Raw genomic sequence first — 21,225 nt, forward strand, 5'->3', positions numbered from 1 at the left:
AAAGAGATTCTGGCCTTTGAATGGATGGATGCTGTAATGGGATGAGACTGTTAAGGGCCTTCTTGGGAGAGAGTGAATGTACTTTGTAGGTGAGAGAAATGTAAATAATTTGTGACCAGAGGTGGGCAAACTATGGTGCTTTGAAAATATGTTCATAAATTCTTTGATGGTCCTCCCTTTAATAGGTAGAGGTTAATTTCCCTCCTGTTTGTAAGAAAGGAGAAATAAGAGTGAATGTGTTAAGCATGTGCACATGTATGTCAGGGGAGAGGGGTAGCAATTGCTTACTTTTGCAAAAAGAAACCCTGGAAGAATAAAACAGAAACTCATGGAAATGGTTAGCTATAGGGGTATAGGGATGGGTAGAAATAGAGTGGAAGGGAGAGGGATGGCAGCAAAACTCTACTGAATATACGTTTTCATTAAGTTTTTACTTTTGAGCCATGTACATGTTATACATATTCAAAAAATAAAATGAAGTTGAATACTAACAGAAATAAACCTAAGGGTATAGAAAGTTTGTAACATAATGTCACAAAGAAAATAGTTCCTTAAAATAACTTTAGAACACAGTACTCTGTGGTCTTCGTGAGCCTCACTTAGCTGGGAAGTTGTTCACGGTGGTAGCATGGTTGTAATTCTGAAACGCTTTTGTATGGACCATGCAAGAGAGAAAATGAACAAATATGCTGAAGGTTTTGGAAACTAGAATTTCACTGTAGGGGAGATGCAGATATGGAATGAGAGAAAATGAGGAAGAACTCCATGGTTCTGGATTTGAATTTGAGTTATCCATGTGAATTTATGATCAAAAAAATCTATTTTGAAACTTTATCCACTGAATGCTCCTCTAGCATTATCAAGGATACAGATGAGATGGGAGACTACGACTGTGAGGTGACAAACTGATGGAAAATCCACAATTTGTGTATTTTCTCTAGGAGAATCTTCCAGAAGCCCAGTACAAAAATGGAGAAGGCAGTCAGCCTGATAAAGATGGAGGTTTTCCTGTAAGAGTGCAACAGAAGAATACGAGAAAAAGTTGAAGAGATTGGCAAGTGGTTGGCTGAAAAAATGAATGATAAGAGAAAGTGAGGATAAGAAGCGGTATTACTTTAGGAGAAAATGGCGGAACTAGAGCAGTTGTTCTCAACCCTTACTGGAAATCAGTATCACCTGGGGAGTCTAAAAAAAAATCCAGTGGTACCTAAGCCCCATTCCAGACCTTCTGAATCAGAATCTCTAGGTGTGGATCTAAGCCATATAAATGTTTAAAATCTCAAAAAGTGATTGACATGGAGCTGTGGTTGAGAATCACTCCTTTCATGAGGCAGAATAGGTGCTCTAGGAATAAGGGATTGAGAGGGTTGGAAGACAAGAGGTTGGATTTCAGAAGTCTAACAGTTCTTGGTAATAAGATCCAAGTAAGAGAAGTGGGGTGGCTAGAGTCAAGGTCGAGATGAGAAGAACTAAAAAGGTCAAGAAGCTTTAAGATCTCAGATGGGTCATGTATGAGGACAATGACATCCTGGGATGATGATGTGCCCGAGGAGGGAGAGACAACCCAGGAGCTAAGTGCTGGTGCCCCAATGAGTACGAGGGACAGAGTGTGTGGGGAGGTGGATGAGTGGAGTGGGCAGGGGAGATGGGTACAGCAAGGTCGAGGGACAGAGGCATCTCAGGATGGCATAAGCATCCTAAAAAGCAGAAGATTTCTCAAAGTATTTGTGCTGAAATAAAGGTGTTTAAGCAGACTAGTAAAACAACAGTTCTGTAATTGCGAATAAACTTTGGGTGCATTCTTCTAGATGAGAGAGACAGCCAGGGAAAGCAGTCAGGGACCGTCTAGGCCACTTGCCTGACGGCCAGAAAGTCCATTCCCTAGCTCTCCCCTATTCTGCAGTGTGTTGCAGAGAACTACTTTTCCCAGGCTCCCTTCCCACCTTGTCTCCTGGGAGGTCACCATGGGAGGTGCTGGGAAGAGCCGGAGGCCAGCCGAGGAGAAGAGAAGCTGCGCCTGGCACAACTCTGACTCCATTCACCTGCCTCAGCTGGGCTTCTGGCCCAGAGTGGTGGTTTCCGCTCCCTCCGGGCAGCCCTCTTGGAGGTGTGAGCTCTCACTTTCCTGCCCTCGGAACACTTCCTCTTCTCATTGTCCTTCCAGCCCCAGGCTGTGCCTCCCTGGGTTGCCTCTTCCCCTGTGAGGCTTCTCAGCTCTTTCGACACCAACTCCTTGCCAATTCCCTGCACTGTTCTGCCGATTTATCCCACCTGTTACCATTTTCCTGCTGGCTATCCTTGGACTGAGATCGGTTTGGGCAGAGGGGAGGGGGCCGGAAGTAGGTTAGTAGAGATGGAGAGGGAAGAATGGATTCGAGAGCCACTGCCTACACCAGAAGGAGCATGCCTGACTGGATGGGGTGGGCAGGGGAAAAGTCAAAATGACACAGGAATCTGGTTTCGAGTGAACCAGGGAAGAGAAGGTGTTAGGGAAACATGGAACACGTTGTAGTCCCTCAACACGGAAACAATTTTTAAACCAAAAAAGTAATGTAAACATTTGCTAAAAAAATTGATATGCTATTTTTAAAAGACTAAACAGTTTCTTCCTCAAAAAGTAGAATTTTCAACAATAAACATTCATTACCACGGTCTGTGCCCTGCAGTTAAAACCAAAACATACTAAAAAACAGCAGCCTGAATGAATATTCTGAGGGCTGCTTAATTCCAATTTTCCCATTTTGTTTGATAAAGAATACGCACCTCCATTGGATGTGACACCACTACTTGATAAAAGATCATTATTTGATTCACCAGCTTTTTGTTCCATATTAAATATTGCTACCTCTTCTTAGAGATCTTGACATATGAGTGCTTCCCTGTTTGGTTCTTTTAGTTCTTATCTATAAAAGACAGGGATTTGATCTTTATTAATAAGGTACTATGAGAACAAAATTCATAGAAGAGGAACTGACTTTGTTCATATTTCAAATTTAGTAATAACTCTTTACCAGGAAAATATTTATACAGAAATACTTTATCACTACATAAAATTAATGAGTGAATAGACTCTTACTGTAGAAATTGTTGCTTTTAATATCTAAGTAGCTTATTAAGGACAACCTGAAAATCAAAAACTAATACTTTAATTACGATGATGATTAGCACTCTGGTTACATGGTCAAATAATGGTAGAAAATATCTCCTTAGTGAAAAGTCACAAATTAGTTAAAAAAAATTCACAAACCAGCAAATCAGAAATCATTAATAAAAGCTAAAAAACTTCTTTAATATCAAACAGTGCTCATAATTTTAGATTAGGCCAAGAAGACTTCTGGGTTTGGAGAAAAATGGTGGTGGCCTGATTCCAAATCTCCCCCTCATCCTCTGAAAACAGCTATAAAATCAACAAGGAGAACAAACGCATAAAAGCACATGGGCTCTATGCCTTCAGCATCCCTAGATGACAGAGATTACTACAACCTTCAAATTATCTGTTAGCAGAGGGAAAATATTTTCCCAAGTTGCTCCTACTGTTCACCCGCCAGCCCTGTGGGCATGTAGGTATGCAGAATGGGAGAGGAGACACTGGAAAACTGAAAAGGAGCAGGGGGAGCAGAGGGCTGGAGGCAGCACAGACATATGCACCCCAGAAAGTGAGCAGGAGAAGCCAAGATGTTAGGCTCCGGTTGCAACTAGGTAGTCCACAGCCCTGGCTACCCGGTAACGGCTTGAAAGTGAGGGGGACCAGAAGTAGCAGCCTCAGAGAAGCAGTGTTTCTGCAGAAGAAGAGATGATCTCCCCAGCAGACATGGCCACAAAGGAGGGAGCAGGGACCATTCAGGCACCAGCAGAAACAAAAAGCAGCAAGATATGCCAACCCTCTTTCTACCCCTCCCACTCCTCCACCACCATGCATGACAGAAACTGCCCAGAAGAAGGCACTCTCAAACTAAATCCTGTCCACAAGATGAACAGGAATAGATACAAGCAGGCCACACCCACACAAAACTATAACAAAATATCAGAAAATGTGAATAAAATCTTTTTTGCTGATAAAAAGTATCCCCCTCCCACTGCACTGACAAATATGAGGTCGAAGAAAACTGTAACACAACACTGCAAACCAAACCAGATATTCTCAAACAAGCATTTGAGCATATGAAAAATCACCCTCGAATCAGAAATGTAAAACCAAGAAACACGTAAAACAAGCAAGCAAGCAAACAGGAGGAATGAAATGAGAGTTGGCTGAGGTTAGGAAAGAAAGAGAAGAAAACGACAATATTGTATCAGAAAGGAAGCCCAAATTACAGAGGAAGCCAGGGGAGGACAGACTGTAATGAAAACTTAATAAAGGCCCTGAAGAAAATCAGGAGAACAGAAGACGAAAACTGAGGAAAACAAGTGAAAAGGCTGAGAAAGAAAGTGAATGAGATGGGAGACAGGCAAAGGAGACTGGACATCATTGGTGTCCCTGAAGAAAAAAAAGTCAAAACCCTGAAACGGAACTATTATTTAAAACTATAACCCAAGAAACTTTCCTAGAAATAAAGGAAGCCCTGAATCTACTACACATTTTTCACACTAGGGAATAGCGACCAAGAATGATCAACTCCGAAACATATCCTAATAAAACCATATTTAGAATTTAAAGATGAAAAAAATCCTTAGGGCCTTCAGGCAAAAAAGATGAAATAATTTACAAAGGCAAGAGGATCAGGATGGCATCATATTACTCAAAAATAATATACAAAGCAAGGCAATAGTAGCCAGTATTTTAAAGAAACACAAGGAAAGAAAGTACAAACCACCTATATATCCTGCTAAGATTTTTGAAAGAGTCAAAGCCATAGAAAAACTGTTTAGAATGTGCCAGAACACTGTATACATGTGCCCCTTCTGAGGAATCTGCAAGAGGAGGTGGGCTTCATCCAACCAGAAGATGACTGGTAAATATGGCAAAGTGTGATCAACTGGTGAAAATCTTGTTTTTTTTGTAGGCTTTAAATTTTCTAAAATAAAATTTGGAAAAAAAGATGAACGTGAGCATTAAAAACAAACAAACAAAAAAAACATGGGACGGCTGGGTGGCTCAGTAGGTTTAGTGTCTGCCTTCGGCCCATGTCATGGTCCCGGGGTCCTGGGATCGAGTCCTGTACTGGGCTCCTTGCTCAGCAGGGAGCCTGCTTCTCCCTTTCCTGTTGTTCTGCCTGCTTGTGCGCTCTCTTTCTGACAAATAAATAAATTAAATCTTAAAAAAAAAAATGACTGAGGAAAGTGTGCAAAAGGTCTGATGGCGAACGTTACCTATTCAGTTGTAAAGTTGCAACTAAAACATGGGTAGAGCGATGACACTGAAGAATAATATATAAATATTACATGTGTGAAAAAGAACAAATGTAACTCGAAATGGGAAGGTAAGTGATAAAAATGGGGAAAAGTAGAAGACCACTGGTTGTCAAAAAACATCATTTAAAACTGACAGAAAGCAAAGAATTAAGTAAAAGGAAAAGGGGTCTGTCTATAGGTGTATTACAAAAAGCATTAATGTGAAGACAACCACTAGAATAAAAATACAAACCTTCTCAAGTGACAAAAAAAAATTTTTTTTTTGAGAGAGAGAGATCAGGGAGGAGGGTGAGAGAGAGAGAGAGAGAGAGAGAGAGAGAGAATCTTAAGCAAGCTCCATGTGGAGCCTGACTGGGAGCTTGATCTCATAACCCTGAGTGCCACCAAGGTGCCCCAACAAAAAAATTTTTTAAAGAAAAAGGAGAAACATCAAAAAAAAAAAAAAAACACAGTAAATATAATATATAGTAATTTTATCACCAGAAGATAATGTAAGAATAATGTGACAAAATTTAGACCAAACATAAAAGTCATATCAATAAACATCACAGGACTTAACTTGCCTATTCAAAAAAAAGGATTTTCAAATTGGCTCTTAAAAAATTTCAACTCTGTCTCTATACAAGAGGGCACTTAAAGACACTGATTCAAAAAGACTGCAAATAAAGTGATGGACAAAGATTTGCCAGGAGAATGAAAACAGTAAGAAAGCACCAGTTAAAATCCTGATACCAGACCAGGTAGTCTTCAAGGCAGAGTATTAAATAAGACAAAGAGCGCTTAAAGTTAAAAGCCACAATCCACAATACAGGTACAACTGACTCTATGTACCATTTAACACACCACCCCCCTTAGATAAAACATACATTACAGGAGGTGCAATAAGGACTAGAAACACAGTGATGAGGAGACTTTAACAGGCCGCTCAGTATGAGATAAGTCATGCTGACAAAAAGTAAGGATATAAAAGATTTAGATGAAATCATCACTAAGGTAGACTTCTCAATGTACATCAAACACAACACTTTGATAATAGAGAATATACCTTCCTCTCAAGCACACACGGAAGGAACATTGACAAAAACCAAAGATATTCTAGGGCACAAATAAAAGATCAGCAGGTTCCACAGACGCCTGGGTGGCTCATTCCGTTGAGCATGGGACTCTTGGTTTCAGCTCAGGTCATGATCTCAGGGCGGTGAGATCGAGCCTGGCACCAGGCTCTGCGCTCAGTGCTCAGCGCAGAGTCTGCTTGAGATTCTCTCTCTCCCTCTCCCTCTGCTTCTGCCTCCACGCCCCCGCACGCACGCACTCTTTCTCTCAAATAAATAAATAAATCTTAAAAAAAAAAAGATCAGTAGGTTCATAAAGTAAAAATGTTACAAACATTTTCTGGTCACAAAGTCATAAAACTAGAAATGAAAACCCCATTTTTCATTTTTGAAATGAAAACCCTAAAGCAAAAAGGTCTTTTCACCTGGAAATTCAAAGACCTCCTATTAAATAACTTGTGTGATAAAGAGAATATAAGGGAAATTAAAGAACTTCCAAAAAATAATGACAACGAACACACTACATAAGCATCTGAGAGACAGTAAAGCAGTGAAAAAAGGAAAACTCCCGGCCTTAAACGCCTGTTTCAATAAAAATGAGAGAATGACGATAAGTGAACTAAATTTCTAACACAAAAAGAAAAAAAAGTAAAACAAAAGAAAGCACATGGTAGGAAATAATAAAGATACAGACAAATTAATGAGGTAGAAAACAGAAAAACAATAAATCAATGAATCAGAATCCTGATTCTCTTTAAAAAAACCAAAGAGATATAGGCAAGGACCATCAACGTGATGGAAAGAGAAAGGTCACATATGACATATTGCTTATCATTTTTATAGTAATTCATGCATAGTGGTAAACATTTTTTTTAAACCCTGTGACCTAAAGAGAATTTTTATTGAACAGAATTCCTTTTTATTTCACTCACAGTTTCTCCCTTTTGATTACTGAGATGCCATCTGTCAAAACTACAGTTAGATAAATTCTACCTTAATATGTTTCATACTATCATTTTTAGGAAATAAGTAATAGATAGGGAGACATTCCATAAAGAATTAGAATGTTAGTCAAAATTGCTAGGCAATTCAAATGTTCTAAATAGAAGAGATTGCTATGGTGTGTGTGTTGGGGGGAAGCTCTCATTTAAACAAGTTTTATCACGAATGTTTGCTGTATAATATAACTTACACACTAAAATGGCATTTGGGGATTCTTCAGGATGATGAAAGACACTTAGAAAATTCAAATTACTGAGTAATGTTAATATTATAAAATACAGATAGATCAAAAACATGAAGGAATGAGCAGGACCGGGAGAATCACAGCCCAGTGTTGGGAGTCACACACTGATTCGCTCTGCTAGATACCAAAGTTTCTGGGAAACAGAACCTATGAGTAAGGTAAGCAGAACTGAAACTAAAAGTTGGAGAATAGATAAGAGAAGAAAGGAGCAGATTTGACTTTAGAATAACCTGATATAAAAAACCAAGTATGGGGGCACTTGGGTGGCTCAGTCAGTTAAGCATCTGACTCTTGGTTTTGGCTCAGGTCATGATCTCATGAGTCGTGGGATCAACTCCATGTGGGCTCTGAGCTCAGTGGGGAGCCTGCTTGAAGATTCTCTCCCTCTGTCCCTCCCCCAACTTGTGCTTTCTCGCTCCCTAAATTCAAAGACCTCCTATTAAATAACTTGTGTGATAAATCCTTAAAAAAACAAAAAACCATTTGTTTATTTTGGATAAGATGATGAATGTAATAAACTCATTAATTCAGTATCCCCTGATAGGTTTTAGGCCATTGAAGAGTGGCAGCCCTTCAGGGGAAATTTTTTTTCTTAGAAAATTAACAGTTTAAAAAAAGAAAAGAAAATTAATAGTTTAAAGAAGACAGCATAGGTTTATTTACTTAAGCAAGGATTTTTAAATGAACACTTATTTTTAAAGATGTTTAGTACTTCAATTTGCCAATGCTGCTGGTTAATGAAATCTGTCTTTAAAAAGGCATTTGCAATTCACATTTTTACAATTTTGGACTGACCATATCCTCAATTTGGTCAAATCACTCTGTGTTTCTCTACTTTCATGACACTAAGAATTGAAACGTTTTTCCTATTTTCAGGCATAAAGCTTATTAAATTATTAAGGATTTCTGGCAAAAGAAAAGCTTTTTTGGCCACAATAAGACATAAAATTGTTAAAATGCTGCATTTTGTTGATTTGGGGGTCATAACACATAACTTACGTGTGTTTGATTAAATCTCTAAGTACAAAGCTGAGATCTTGGCCTCTTTGGGTATGCCCAACACTTACTATCAACAATTCTGCTGGATTTAAAATTATGAATAGATTCACACTGAAAAGAGCCTTGAATTTCTGACAAGTAACAGCTACTCTGGTTATTTGATTGGAGTGTTGCAGAAAAGGCCTTAGAAACCACAGACCACAAAAAGACTTTTGTGGAGGATTCCTAGATTTCTCAACTAATGACTCAAGCCCCTAGGCTGCTGAACCATCCTACTTTCCACAGAAGCCTGAGACTGGGGATTTTATAAAATTGGTCCATACTCTCAAAGAACGAGTCTGAAGATATGTTTTCCTTAGGAATTTCTAAGGCACCCCCACATTGACCTGAATACAACATACGTAGGCTGGTGCAATCTCAGAAATGCAATGAGGAGAACAGTTGATGCTCAACACTGCCTTCCCTGCTCGAGTTACTGTGAAGTGCTCAATTAACTTCACATGGCTCTTCATGTCTGCTCTCTCAATCACATTCTTTCTCTCTAGATGTTGCTCCTTGACTATCAGGGTTCAAATCCTAGCTCTGTGATCTATTGGCTTTGTGACTGTGAGAACAGTATTTAACCTGTAAGAATATAAGATGGAAATAAAGAGTGTGCACCTCAAAAGAACAGGAAAAGATAACTCGTGTGCAGCCTTACTATATAGTACTTGCCTCAATCCGTATGCATATAGTATCACATAACAGGATAGTAAAACGTGAACAATACTGTCTTTATAATTTAGGCAGTGTATACTAACTCACTTTCCCATAATAAATGGCTATATCTTCCTATTCATCTAGAAAGAAGATACTAAGTTTCATATAGGTCCACTAACATCAAAGAAAGTGGGTTTAAACTGCTTTGAGTAAACACAGGTACTATTATCATCTAATACGGAAGTAAGCTATTTAAGATATACTTCACCAGTACATAATACTGTCTTGTAAAGAGGCAGTATGAAAGAAGGACAGGATTTAAAATTGGGAAACTTAATTCTGTCACTGGTTACCTGTGAGAGCAGGGGCAAATCTTCTCATATCTCTAAGCCTCAATTTCCACCATTACTAAATGAGAATGCAGTTGTTTTCCAAACTTTTTTGAAGCAGAGGAAGTCTTTCTTTAAATTATCAGAGCCCCAACTACACACCCTCCTCTCTGCCCCAGAGACACCTTTATGGAATGCAGATGCTCTGCTGAAAAGTTTTTTTTTTTTTTTTTTCAGTTTTCTTTTTTAAAAAAATTTTTATTGTTATGTTAATCCCCATACATTACATCATTAGTTTTAGATATAGTGTTCCATAATTCATTGTTTGTGCATAACACCCAGTGCTCCATGCAGAACGTGCCCTCTCACTCTTTGCAGATGATATGATACTTTATGTGGAAAACCCCAAAGACTCCACCCCAAAACTGCTAGAACTCATACAGGAATTCAGTAAAGTGGCAGGATATAAAATCAATGCACAGAAGTCAGTGGCATTCCTATACACCAACAACAAGACAGAAGAAAGAGAAATTAAGGAGTCGATCCCATTTACAATTGCACCCAAAACCATCACATACCTAGGAATAAATCTAACCAAAGAGGCAAAGGATCTGTACTCAGAAAACTATAAAATACTCATGAAAGAAATTGAGGAAGACACAAAGAAATGGAAAAACGTTCCATGCTCATGGATTGGAAGAACAAATATGGTGAAGATGTCAATGCTACCTAGAGCAATCTACACATTCAATGCAATCCCCATCAAAATACCATCCACTTTTTTCAAAGAAATGGAACAAATAATTCTAAAATTTGTATGGAACCAGAAAAGACCCCGCATAGCCAGAGGAATGTTGAAAAAGAAAAGCAAAGCTGGCGGCATCACAATTCCAGACTTCCAGCTCTATTACAAAGCTGTCATCATCAAGACAGTATGGTACTGGCACAAAAACAGACACATAGATCAATGGAACAGAATAGAGAGCCCAGAAATGGACCCTCAACTCTATGGTCAACTAATCTTTGACAAAGCAGGAAAGAATGTCCAATGGGAAAAAGACAGTCTCTTCAACAAACGGTGTTGGGAAAATTGGACAGCCACATGCAGAAGAATGAAACTGGACCATTTCCTTACACCACACACAAAAATAGACTCCAAATGGTTGAAAGACCTCAATGTGAGACAGGAGTCCATCAAAATCCTAAAGGAGAACACAGGCAGCAACCTCTTCGACCTCAGCCGCAGCAACTTCTTCCTAGAAACATCGCCAAAGGCAAGGGAAGCAAGGGCAAAAATGAACTATTGGGACTTCATCAAGATAAAAAGCTTTTGCAAAGCAAAGGAAACAGTCAACAAAACCAAAAGACAACCGACAGAATGGGAGAAGATATTTGCAAATGACATATCAGATAAAGGGCTAGTATCCAAAATCTGTAAAGAACTTATCAAACTCAACACCCAAAGAACAAAGAATCCAATCAAGAAATGGGCAGAAGACATGAGCAGTTTTCCAAAGAAGACATCCAAATGGCCAATAGACACATGAAAAAGGGCTGAAAAGAGTTTGAAAACCACAGAGAGAGAGCCCTTGTAGCTTTATTATCTTAGATATTCCAGCCAAGGCATTCATCAAGCTCAAGGCTTCAGGCTCTAAAATAAATTAGATATAGGCATAGATATAATAAATTAGTATATCATTTGTATATGTTCACAATTCTTAAATATAATTCAAAGTAAAACAAGAGATACCTTAATATATGGGTATTCTTATTTTCACTTATCCTATTAACACCTGCAAAAGAAAATATTTCAAAATCTGTGTATTAACATATAACCATACTTCATTATCTAAAATGTATTATTTTTTAAAGTTCAATTCACAAGTTCACTTTCATCACCTGAGATCCTGACAATACCTAACACACACATACACACATATATAACCACCACCACCACAAAAGCCTTTAAGTTCTTTTTCCTTTGGGCTTATCTTGTATATGCAAGTATATTTGAATTAATAGCCTATGGCACTTACCTAGGCTATGTTTGTACAACAGAACCCGTGCAAGTACATGCTCCCTATTGGTCCAATGCTAATTTTGATGGTACAGATCTCATTGGCATTCAAGATAACACACCAAGTAAAACCCCTGCCCAGACCTTGCCAGACCAGACCTTTCTAGGTATAGTCCGAACTGACTTAAATTGACCACCTGAATGTCTTCTGACCATTTAAATTGCTTTTCAGTGCTTGGAGATGCTTTGACCAGGCAACAGCTCTTGAGCTTGATTAGAAAAGTTGCTAGGCAGAATTCCTATCTGGTGAGTCAGAAATAGGTCTATAAATTTTAAGCAGTGGAGCTGAGATGACAACCAACCAGGATTTTTGGCATATCTCAGGGGAAACTAAGTGAACAGTTGCCATGTTAGAAAAATAAATGACAATATCCTCTGTACAGAATTAGGACTAATGAACAGAGGGAGATAGGTTCTAGTACAGGGTGGAGATGGACTTTCTAAAAGCTACAGTACCTTGAATGTATATGTGGAGAACTTCCTTGTGCATGTTCAAGCTGAGAGGGGATGAGCATTTGTTGGGATGACAACTGACACTGGGTGCCCTCTCAAGGGCAGAGTGTTGGATTAGAAGATCTCTAAAATCTTCTCCAACTTGGACATTCTATGCATTCCTATGCAAAACATTCAGCAGAAAAAGGACCAAAAATATAATGATTTCTCACAAGTGATTTTAGTCAACAGCAGAGCCAGATGGGGGCAATCCTGCCAGCACGTTTCATGCAACTTTGTAAAAAATAAATAAATAAATAAATAAATTGGGGCTCTGGATAAATTTTAATGAATATCTGTTCCTTACCACCTCTGCATATATTTTTACGGTCATCTTAAATTCATCTTATCCCACATCTGTCTCTTCATATTCCCACCAAATCTGCTTTCAAGGGTGTTGCCAGATAAAGACACCATAAACCCAACTTCCCAAGTTAAGACATTTTCATGTCTTTATTCTTCATCTATTCAAACTCCACATCCAATCAGTCACCACATTCTGTTGAATCTATCTCTGTAATACCTTTTAACTCAGCAAAGACAACTTAAGTGTGGTCCTTAAGTCACAAGGAAGGAGTGCTCAAATATGAAATTTAGTTAATTTTACTCTTATATTCTTTCATGCTTTAATCAGCTCTTGCCAGACCTACTACAAAATACTTCAAAGGGATCTTTCTAGTGTCAGTTTCTTACAATCTTTAAGAATTTCTTTTAAAGTCAGATCCTTTTACCATATCTTACTCAAAGACTAAAGTCTGAACTAAAACCAGCACCCAAAGCCCTTTAGGATCTGGCCTAACCAATCGCCCAGCTTCATCTCCTGCCTTTCCCCTGACACATAATGTGCCTCCACTAGAGTCTACCTGCTATGTCCTGAGTGTATCCTGCTCTTTTAGGATTCTGCTTTTATTTATAATCCTCTCTTAGCTCTTCCTCTTCTTCTTAGCAAAAACCTCCACTTCAGTTTTTAAGGCTGTGGGAGAGGAAGTTCAAAACTATATTGCTGGTAGCAATGTACATTGATCCAGTCCCTAAAATCAGTGTTCAATAATAAGGGAAAGAAAACTGCCTAATGCCTCTGAAAACAATAATTTACTATAGGGGACTATATTTGGAGGACATGCTCTCCTTACTCTTCCCACATCAAAAGTAATAAGCTTCACTTAAATTATTCATGCATACAAAGCACTCAGCACAGGGCCTGGTGCATAGGAAGCATTCAATAATTATTACTTACCATTGCTGGCATTCTGATAGCTTAAAAATGTACTGCTGCTATGAACAGTGCTTTTGTAAATACTAGAGATGAAGCTGAGATCAAGACCAATCAAATTTCTTCCCTCACAGATCTTATATTATAGTAGGGAAAGAGAGACACTAAAGAAACAAATCAAAAATATAATTTTGGAGAGGGATTCAGTGCAATGAGGAAAATAGCACAGGGAGTGGTATACAGAGAGTTGAGGCTATTTTAGTTAAGGTAGGTCAGGGAAGGCCTTTCTGAGGAGGTGGTATTTGAGCTGAATGTCAAAAAGGAGTCACTCCCACAGGGGACTGGGGAAACTCCTAAGAGGAAATACCACATGCAAAGGCCTTGAGATGAAAAGGGCTTAGTGTTTGCTGACTGACAGAAAGGAAGCAGTGAGGCTACCACGTAGACAAGGGGGGTGAGAGGCCCGCTTATGGACAGCCAATTGTGTATCGTGCCCGAAGGAGCGCTTATTATCAGTTTCTTTCCTAAATTATCCCGAGAAGGTGTTGGTGAGTTTGGTGGGGGGCAGAGCTCATGGTGTCTTGAAAAGGACGCTGGGGTTTATTTTAATTGCAGTGGAAAGCCACTGGAGGATTTTAATCAGGGGCATATGATCCTCCAGCAGTCGAGTGAAAAATACACTGAGTGGAAGTAGAGGCCAGTTAGGAGGCCATTGGAGTAGCCCAGCAGAAGGACTAAAACCTAACTCTAGAGTGCGCCAGTGGTCAAAAGTGGGTTGGTGCCGGGTTTGAGAATGCTATTACAATTACAATTAGTGAATGCTAGGGTATATGAATTACACTTCAGAAAAGCAGTTCAGAAAGAATGCAGATTGGCTACTCGTTGTATGTTCACTGTCGTTATGTTTTGTGGATTAAGAGTGGGGGTGCATATTAGCTGCCTGGGTCCTGGAAGTCAATCAATTAAACCTCAACACTGGTTTTTTCCTACACCATGAAAACTTCAAAGTGTGTTAATTTCAAGATGACCAGAGGTTGCTTTTAGCCAGATTTTAACATCCCCACCTATGGAAGCACGTCTGTATTGCCTACTTTCCCTAGGCTTGGGCCTCAATCCCCAGGTGTCTGCAACTGTAATTTAATATACATAAGATGGATATCCAATAATGTATTAGCTAAGAACCAAGCTTAAGTTACCTTTATTCTCTTAACCAGAGCAAATACAGTGATATATTAATAGGAATACAAATGAGAGTCCAAAAATTGCTTTAAGTGTTAGACTAGTTCTTTCCTATGCACCTAATTTATTTTCACTTCTAGCCAAATTCCTTATTCAAGCCTTTTCCTTGAGATTTACAGGGTTCCGGAAAATATTTGGTAGTCTCCACTACTACACCTGTCATTGCCCCAGCTGCAGAGCTTTAAAATATCCATCAATACAGGATTGGTTTTATGTGATTTATAACAATTAACATATAGATTAGTTTCCTGTAGTTGCTGTAACAAATTGCCACAAGCTTGGTGGCTATAATAATAGCCATTTGTTCTCTCACAGTTCTGGAGGCCAGAAGTCCAAAAGCAGTCTCACAGGACTGAAATTAAGGGTTGTTGGCAGGGCTGTGCTCTCCCCGGAGGCTCTAGGAAGGAATCTATTCCTTGCCTCTGAGCTTCTGTTGGATGCTGGCATTACAAATTGACTTATGGTCTCATCACTCTGATCTCTACCTCTGTGGTGGTACTCTAGTCTCCTCTTCTGTCTATCAAATCTCCCCTGTGCTTCTCGTGAGGACACTTGTGTTTGCATTTAAAGCGCACCCAGATAATCCAGGATAATTTCCCCATTTCAAGATCTTTGACTTCATTATATGACTTCATTATATGTAAAGACCCTTTCCTCCTTAGAGCGTTTACAGGTTCCTGGGATTAGGACCTGATATTTTTGAGTGGCTCTTACTCAACCTACTATACCATATGATTGGGGTCACCTGGTTTGGGAATATGTGGTTCACAGAGGCCCGATTTAATAAATTGTGCAGTTTTAAAGTGCGTGATTCTAACATACTAGACAACACCAAGTCTTCTTTGTAAAACACAATAGTAAAGACTTTGCACATACCAAATAAATTGTCCATTTCTGCCCTCAATTTATTTGGAGTATAATAATATCTCTATGGCATAAAAAACATTTTACCCACAACACAAAGAGATAACTGTGTAAGATTAAAAACAGTAAGTGTGGTAGGAGGTGGGAGGACCAGGGACCAGGACCCCCACCCCATTACTTTACACACAGAAACAGTCCTGCCTAGCTAGTCTCTGCGATGCATGGTGGGCACTGGCCCTTTCTTTCCTGAATCATCAGCTGACAGAGAAAGCAAGAAGTGGTTGCTAAGTCAAAAAACCCTGAGAAATAGTGGCAGACCTCATTTTTCTTCTACTTTCCCTTGACCTTAAGGTACACCAAGATGCAAGAACAAATCCTGGAACAGCTTGAGTGCTGATCTGGGACAGAGTTTTGTGGAAAAGGCTGGACTCATTTGCAAACTCAGCGTTTCTGACTGATGCTGATAATGGGGCAGAGCCAAATTCTTAATGTCACTTACAGGGAGGGCTCCAGCTGACAGAGCCCTTATACAACATTTATTACAATCCCACTGTGGATGCCAGGTTGGTCCCTGTCCAAGGCTAGACATTCCTCTTTATCTCCACGTCTTCCCCAACCCATCCCCCTGTCTATGGGAAGCGGAGTAGGAACAAGAGTTAGCGGGTAATGTTGGGACAGGATCCACGGTTATTACCCCCAAGAGTGGAATACTTTTTGCACAGGGCCCTCTGGTCCCAGAGTTACAGCCACTGTCCCCGGAGGTCTTGCGATCCCCGAAAACAACAGCAGTCCCTTCCGTTCAAGAAACAATTTATTGGGCATCTGTCATGTGCGAAACAAACACAAAGCCTGGAAGGTTCCAGAAATGAAGATGCGCTGCTCCGGGTCCTCTGGAGCACGACCCACCCCTCACCCGTCCCCGCGCCGCGCTCCGCCCCCGTACCTGCAACCAACACCTCATCCTAAGAGACCGGCCGCATCCTCGCGGGGGGCGCCGGCGGCGCGGCGGCCGCACCTGCGTCGACCCGGCGGCTGCGGTGGCGGCGGCGGCTCCTCCTCGTCGGCGGCGGCGGCGCGTGGCGCTCTGCCGCCCCACCTCCGCGCCCGCCCCTCGCCGCGCTCGGGCTCTGGCCTCCGCCGGCTCCACGCGAGCCGCGCGGGCGACCGTTGGGCACCTCCCGGCCCCCGACTCCGCCCCCCAGGCGCCGTCGCCGGGGCAACCGAGCGCCGTCGCCCCCACCCCCACCCGGGCCGCCTCCACCCGGAGCCCTGACTAAGGGGGCTGCGTACGTCAAACCCCGGGACCGACCCTGGATTCGGGCCTCCACCTGTACTCTCCGTCACTCAAGGCCTCTCACTTTTTTTTTCAGCCCCGTAACCGGTCTCCCCGTCCTCCTCTTGTTCCCCCCCCCGACACGTGCACCCCAACGCCCCCAGACCATTCCCGCAGTTGTCCGGCAAATCTTTCAAATTCTTACAGACCCACACAAATCCTACGTCTGCGTAATCGCTAAGGGTCAAGCCCAACCCTGGCGTGTGGCCCGTCAGGCCTTCACCCTGCCTCACCCTCACCCTTGCTCAGCTTCTGACCCTTTCTCCACTCCCGCCCTTCGTTTCGCATTTGGCCATTTCAAGTTAACACAATTCACATTTCGCAGCTCTGCCTCTGCGTATGCTGATCCTCTGTCTGGAACGGCTTTCGAGGTTCAGGTGTGTTCTCGGGATAGCTGACCCTCTGGCCTACGGAGAGTTGTTTCCTCCGCTGTGTTTCAGTTGCTCTCTGTCGTCATCTCTAACATAGAATTTATCGGATCAAATGACTGCACACTCAGACCTCTCAGTGCTGCCCAAACGAGTGCTCAAACGGAAGGACTCCAGAAAGGCCCGAGAGTGATGGAGGCAACCCGGGTTGTTAATAGTTAGCAATCACATTACACAGACACCTACGGCGAATAACTTTTTCTGTCTAAATTGATGGGAAATAATAAATCCTACATTACTTAATGTAATTATGGATTTTAATAAAATAGGATCAAATGCCACTAAAGATTGCTTTTGATCAGACCTGTAATTTAAATTATTTCATTTATTGACCCAGAGAGATTTAAGATTACGTGTAGAATTAAGTATTTTAATAGAGAATGAAGCCGTATTAAGTGGAAAGGTAAATGCTTTAAGTTTTGTAGCTAAACAGAAAGCAATTTAAAATTTTTTTGTTTTAATCCTTATTCCATCGAAGCATGAGTTCTTATGGCAAGAAAATATTTTAGTTACTCATATAGGATTTCCATTGGAGTCTTATGTTTATATTTGTATGTCGGACCCTAAGAACTAAGTTCCTTTTTCTTTTCTTTTTGAAGTCCTTAATTAACATGTGTTAATTAGAACTGTATAAAACAGTTTAGGGGCTCCTGGCTGGCTCAGTCAGAGAAGGATGTGACTCTTGGTCTCAAGGTCCTGAGTTCAAGCCTCACGTTGGGTCTAGAGATTACTAAGAACAATAAATAAACTTTAAAAAACCCCTATTTGAAACCACATATATGTATGAGATTATGTGCACTGAATTTTCTTATACAATTCTCTGCATTTTGAAGTGTCTTGAAGTTTTACTTCTCAATATTTTTTATACTGAATTAAAAAGTTTCTTAGTTTTTAAAATAGAGAATTTAAAGATGAAGTTGTCCAGATTTCCTTTAACATTCACGCAGATATTTCACATATATTCGTAAAGTACTTGTCACATGCCATGTGAAGGTGTTGAAAATATTGCCATGAACCAGATAAAGTCCCTATCCTCATGAAGTTTACATTTTTGTAGAGGAAGATGAACAATGCACAAAGGGACAAAGGGACAAGTTCAAATATGTCTGACAATGATAAGTGTTATGGAGACAGGGTAAGGAAATTAGGGAGTGTGGGGTATGTCAACGCAAAATGAACAAGTCTTTTTTAAAATTATAAAGAGAAAGGAAAAGAATTTTATTCAAGCTCAAGTTAAGACAGCTGCCTGGAATGCACCATCTTCACAAAGAAGAGAGTGCTCCAGGAAAAGAATGCTTGGTACAGAGTTATATATGGATTTTTTCTTTTTCACATAAAGAGTTGCAAATCATCATGATGAAGGACATTCCAGAAAGTTACAGGCTTTATGTTATGTTTTTAGTATGTGCAAGGCTGTATGACTTTAATCTTACAGGAACCAGGAAGTCTTTTTTCTTTTTCTTATCTTTAGGTTTGAAATGCTCCTTTATGGTTATATTTTTAACAAAACAGAAGTACAGTGTGTGGTGTGGGGCAGAAAAAAGCCCATGCTTTGAGGTTTTGCCGAGTCATTTTCACCTTGGTAATGTTAAAGTATAGCTTCCCTGGGAGCCCAGGAGCAGGGCCCACAAACATGAAAAGTTGAACATTTTATCAGGCGCCATTTCATAGTGTGCTCTAAGAGCGCCTCGTTGGTAAAGTGACACTGAGCAGAGATGTATAGGGCTGGAGGGAGGAGCCAGATGTAGACTGTAGACAGAACTTCCCAAGCACATGCTTGGGGTATTTGAGAATCAACCAAGAGGCCACTGAGGCCTGAGCAGAGGGCACCAACAGGAGAAGGCTGGGGTTCTAGTCACATAGGGCCCAAGTCACCAAGAGTTCTTTAGTAAGAGTCCATGTCTGGGTCCAGGGTTGTTATTTGTCTCCCTTCACTGGGTTCCTACTCTGGACCAGACTCTGTGCTAGGCATTGGGGTGGGGGGTGGGGTGTTGGTTTATTACAAACCTCCAGTTTCTGCCTTCAAGGAGACAGTACCCTTCTTATTGTTGTCAATCCAAATGGCTGCTGGCCTTTATGAGGTACAATTAAGAAGGGTGGGTTGATTCAAGGATGGTTCAGGAATAAGGAACCCAGATCTGGTCTGAGCTTTGACACTAACTAAATAATCTTAGGCAAGCCATTTAACTTTTTAGAGCATTAGTATTTTCATCTGCCAAATATTAGATGTAGAAATTATTGCAAGACATTTTTCTAACTAAAAAAAAAGAACTATGATTCTATAAAATCAAAGAACTTTATCTTAGTATAAAAGCATTTATTAAAATTGTACCAGAAAAGCACTTCATACATCATAATCATGATATATATGTAGGTCACTTAAAATTTAATTCATGATTTGCTTAGTTTAAAAAAAGATCTTGTTTCCTAAAACACAATCAGTTTTGTAAATAGGTGATAGTTAAAAATATGTAGTGTAGATTATCTAATTTTTTTTTTAACCATTGTGGTCCTTTATGACTTTGAACTTAAAAGATCTTTGTGAAAGATCTTCAAAACTAAATGCAGTGTTAGACCGGAGTGACAGAGTAGCTTGGATTTTTAGTGTAGATATTTTCCCTTTCTGATTATGGTTTAAGATTTTCTATGTTAACTCTTATCTGACAGCCATATTTCCCCAATGCCTGGTACAATGTGGACACATAGAAGTGACTCAATATACAGTGGAGAGAAAATAAATGGCAAATCATCTCCAATAATTTTTGCGAGTTGATAGAGTATAGAATATTAAAGACCATATAGTTAATGTTCTGACATTCTTCAGAACATAAGAAATATATTTAATAAGAAAGCCTGAATTCATTCAACAAATATTTATTAAACACCAACTCTGTATCAGGAACATCAGTGAACAAAACAGACCAAACCCTGCCCGCATGGAACTTAACATTCTAGTTGCAAGAGACAGGTCCTAAATAATCATGATGACCTAGTTAACATATTAGAAGGGGTTAAGTGCTGTGGAAGCAAGCAAGAGGGTGTGTGGGATGGATGGAAATTTAAATAGAGGCGGGAAGACCCACCTGCTTCCCAGGAATAGATGTGAGTAGATTTCTAGGAACATTTCCCAGCAGGGTGGACTAAGAAGATGAACAGTTTCTAATTTGGGGTTTCTTTTGAAACTAGCTATAAAAGAAGACTTTCATATACTATCCTAGTGCACAGAAGTTTCTACTCTTTAGAGTTGATTGAGGTTGTTAAAATCAACTTTATTGAGGGGCACCTGGCTGGCTCAGGTGGTTAAGCATCTGACTCTCGATTTCAGCTCTGGTCATGATCTCAGGGTCCTGGGATTGAGTCCTGTGTCAGGCTCTGCACTCATTGAGGAGTCTGCTTGGGATTCCCTCTCTCCCTTTCCCTCTGCATCACCTCCTCCCCACACCCAATTTCTCTCTCTTTCTTTCTCTCAAATAATTTTTTTAAAAAAACAACTTTATTGAGGTATACATCATGTACAATGGAATTCATTCATTTTAAATATACAGATTAATGACTTTTGAGAAATGTATACACCTAGTATCAAGCTCTCCAATCAAATGTAGACTATTTCCACCTACCTAGAAGGTTAATTTGTGGTCACTCTTTAAATAACAACAAAAAAAGATTTTATTTATTTGAGTGACACAGAGAGAGATAAAATGAGTGGGGGTAGGGGTAGAGGAAGAGGGAGAGAGAGAATCCCAAGCAGATTCCCCACTGAGTGTGGAGCCTGACATGGGGCTCGATCCCAGGACCCTGAGATCATGAACAGAGCTGAAATCAAGAGTCAGATGCTTAACCAACTGAGCCATCCAGATGCCCCAGTCACTCTCTTTTTCAATGCTGAAATGAGTTTCTTTTAA

At 40.2% G+C, this 21,225-nt stretch overlaps 1 protein-coding gene across 11 annotated transcripts in view; it reads right to left on the minus strand.

Moving 5' to 3' along the window:
- CCDC158 (coiled-coil domain containing 158) overlaps positions 1–16,742 on the minus strand; it is a 98,811-nt gene extending 82,069 nt beyond the window's left edge. For all 11 annotated transcript variants that reach the window (XM_078068794.1, XM_078068801.1, XM_078068795.1 and 8 more), the window contains exons 1-3: positions 16,506–16,742; positions 11,428–11,470; positions 2,764–2,903 (exon numbers count right to left, since the gene is read on the minus strand). In XM_078068794.1, the coding sequence (XP_077924920.1) occupies positions 2,764–2,830 (67 nt within the window). In that variant the 5' untranslated portion in view covers positions 2,831–2,903; positions 11,428–11,470; positions 16,506–16,742. The remainder of the gene's footprint in view (positions 1–2,763; positions 2,904–11,427; positions 11,471–16,505) is intronic.
- Positions 16,743–21,225: the final 4,483 nt, after the last annotated feature.

The sequence above is a fragment of the Halichoerus grypus genome, chromosome 3 (genome assembly GCF_964656455.1).
Source record: "Halichoerus grypus chromosome 3, mHalGry1.hap1.1, whole genome shotgun sequence".
Classification (NCBI taxonomy): Eukaryota; Metazoa; Chordata; class Mammalia; order Carnivora; family Phocidae; genus Halichoerus; species Halichoerus grypus.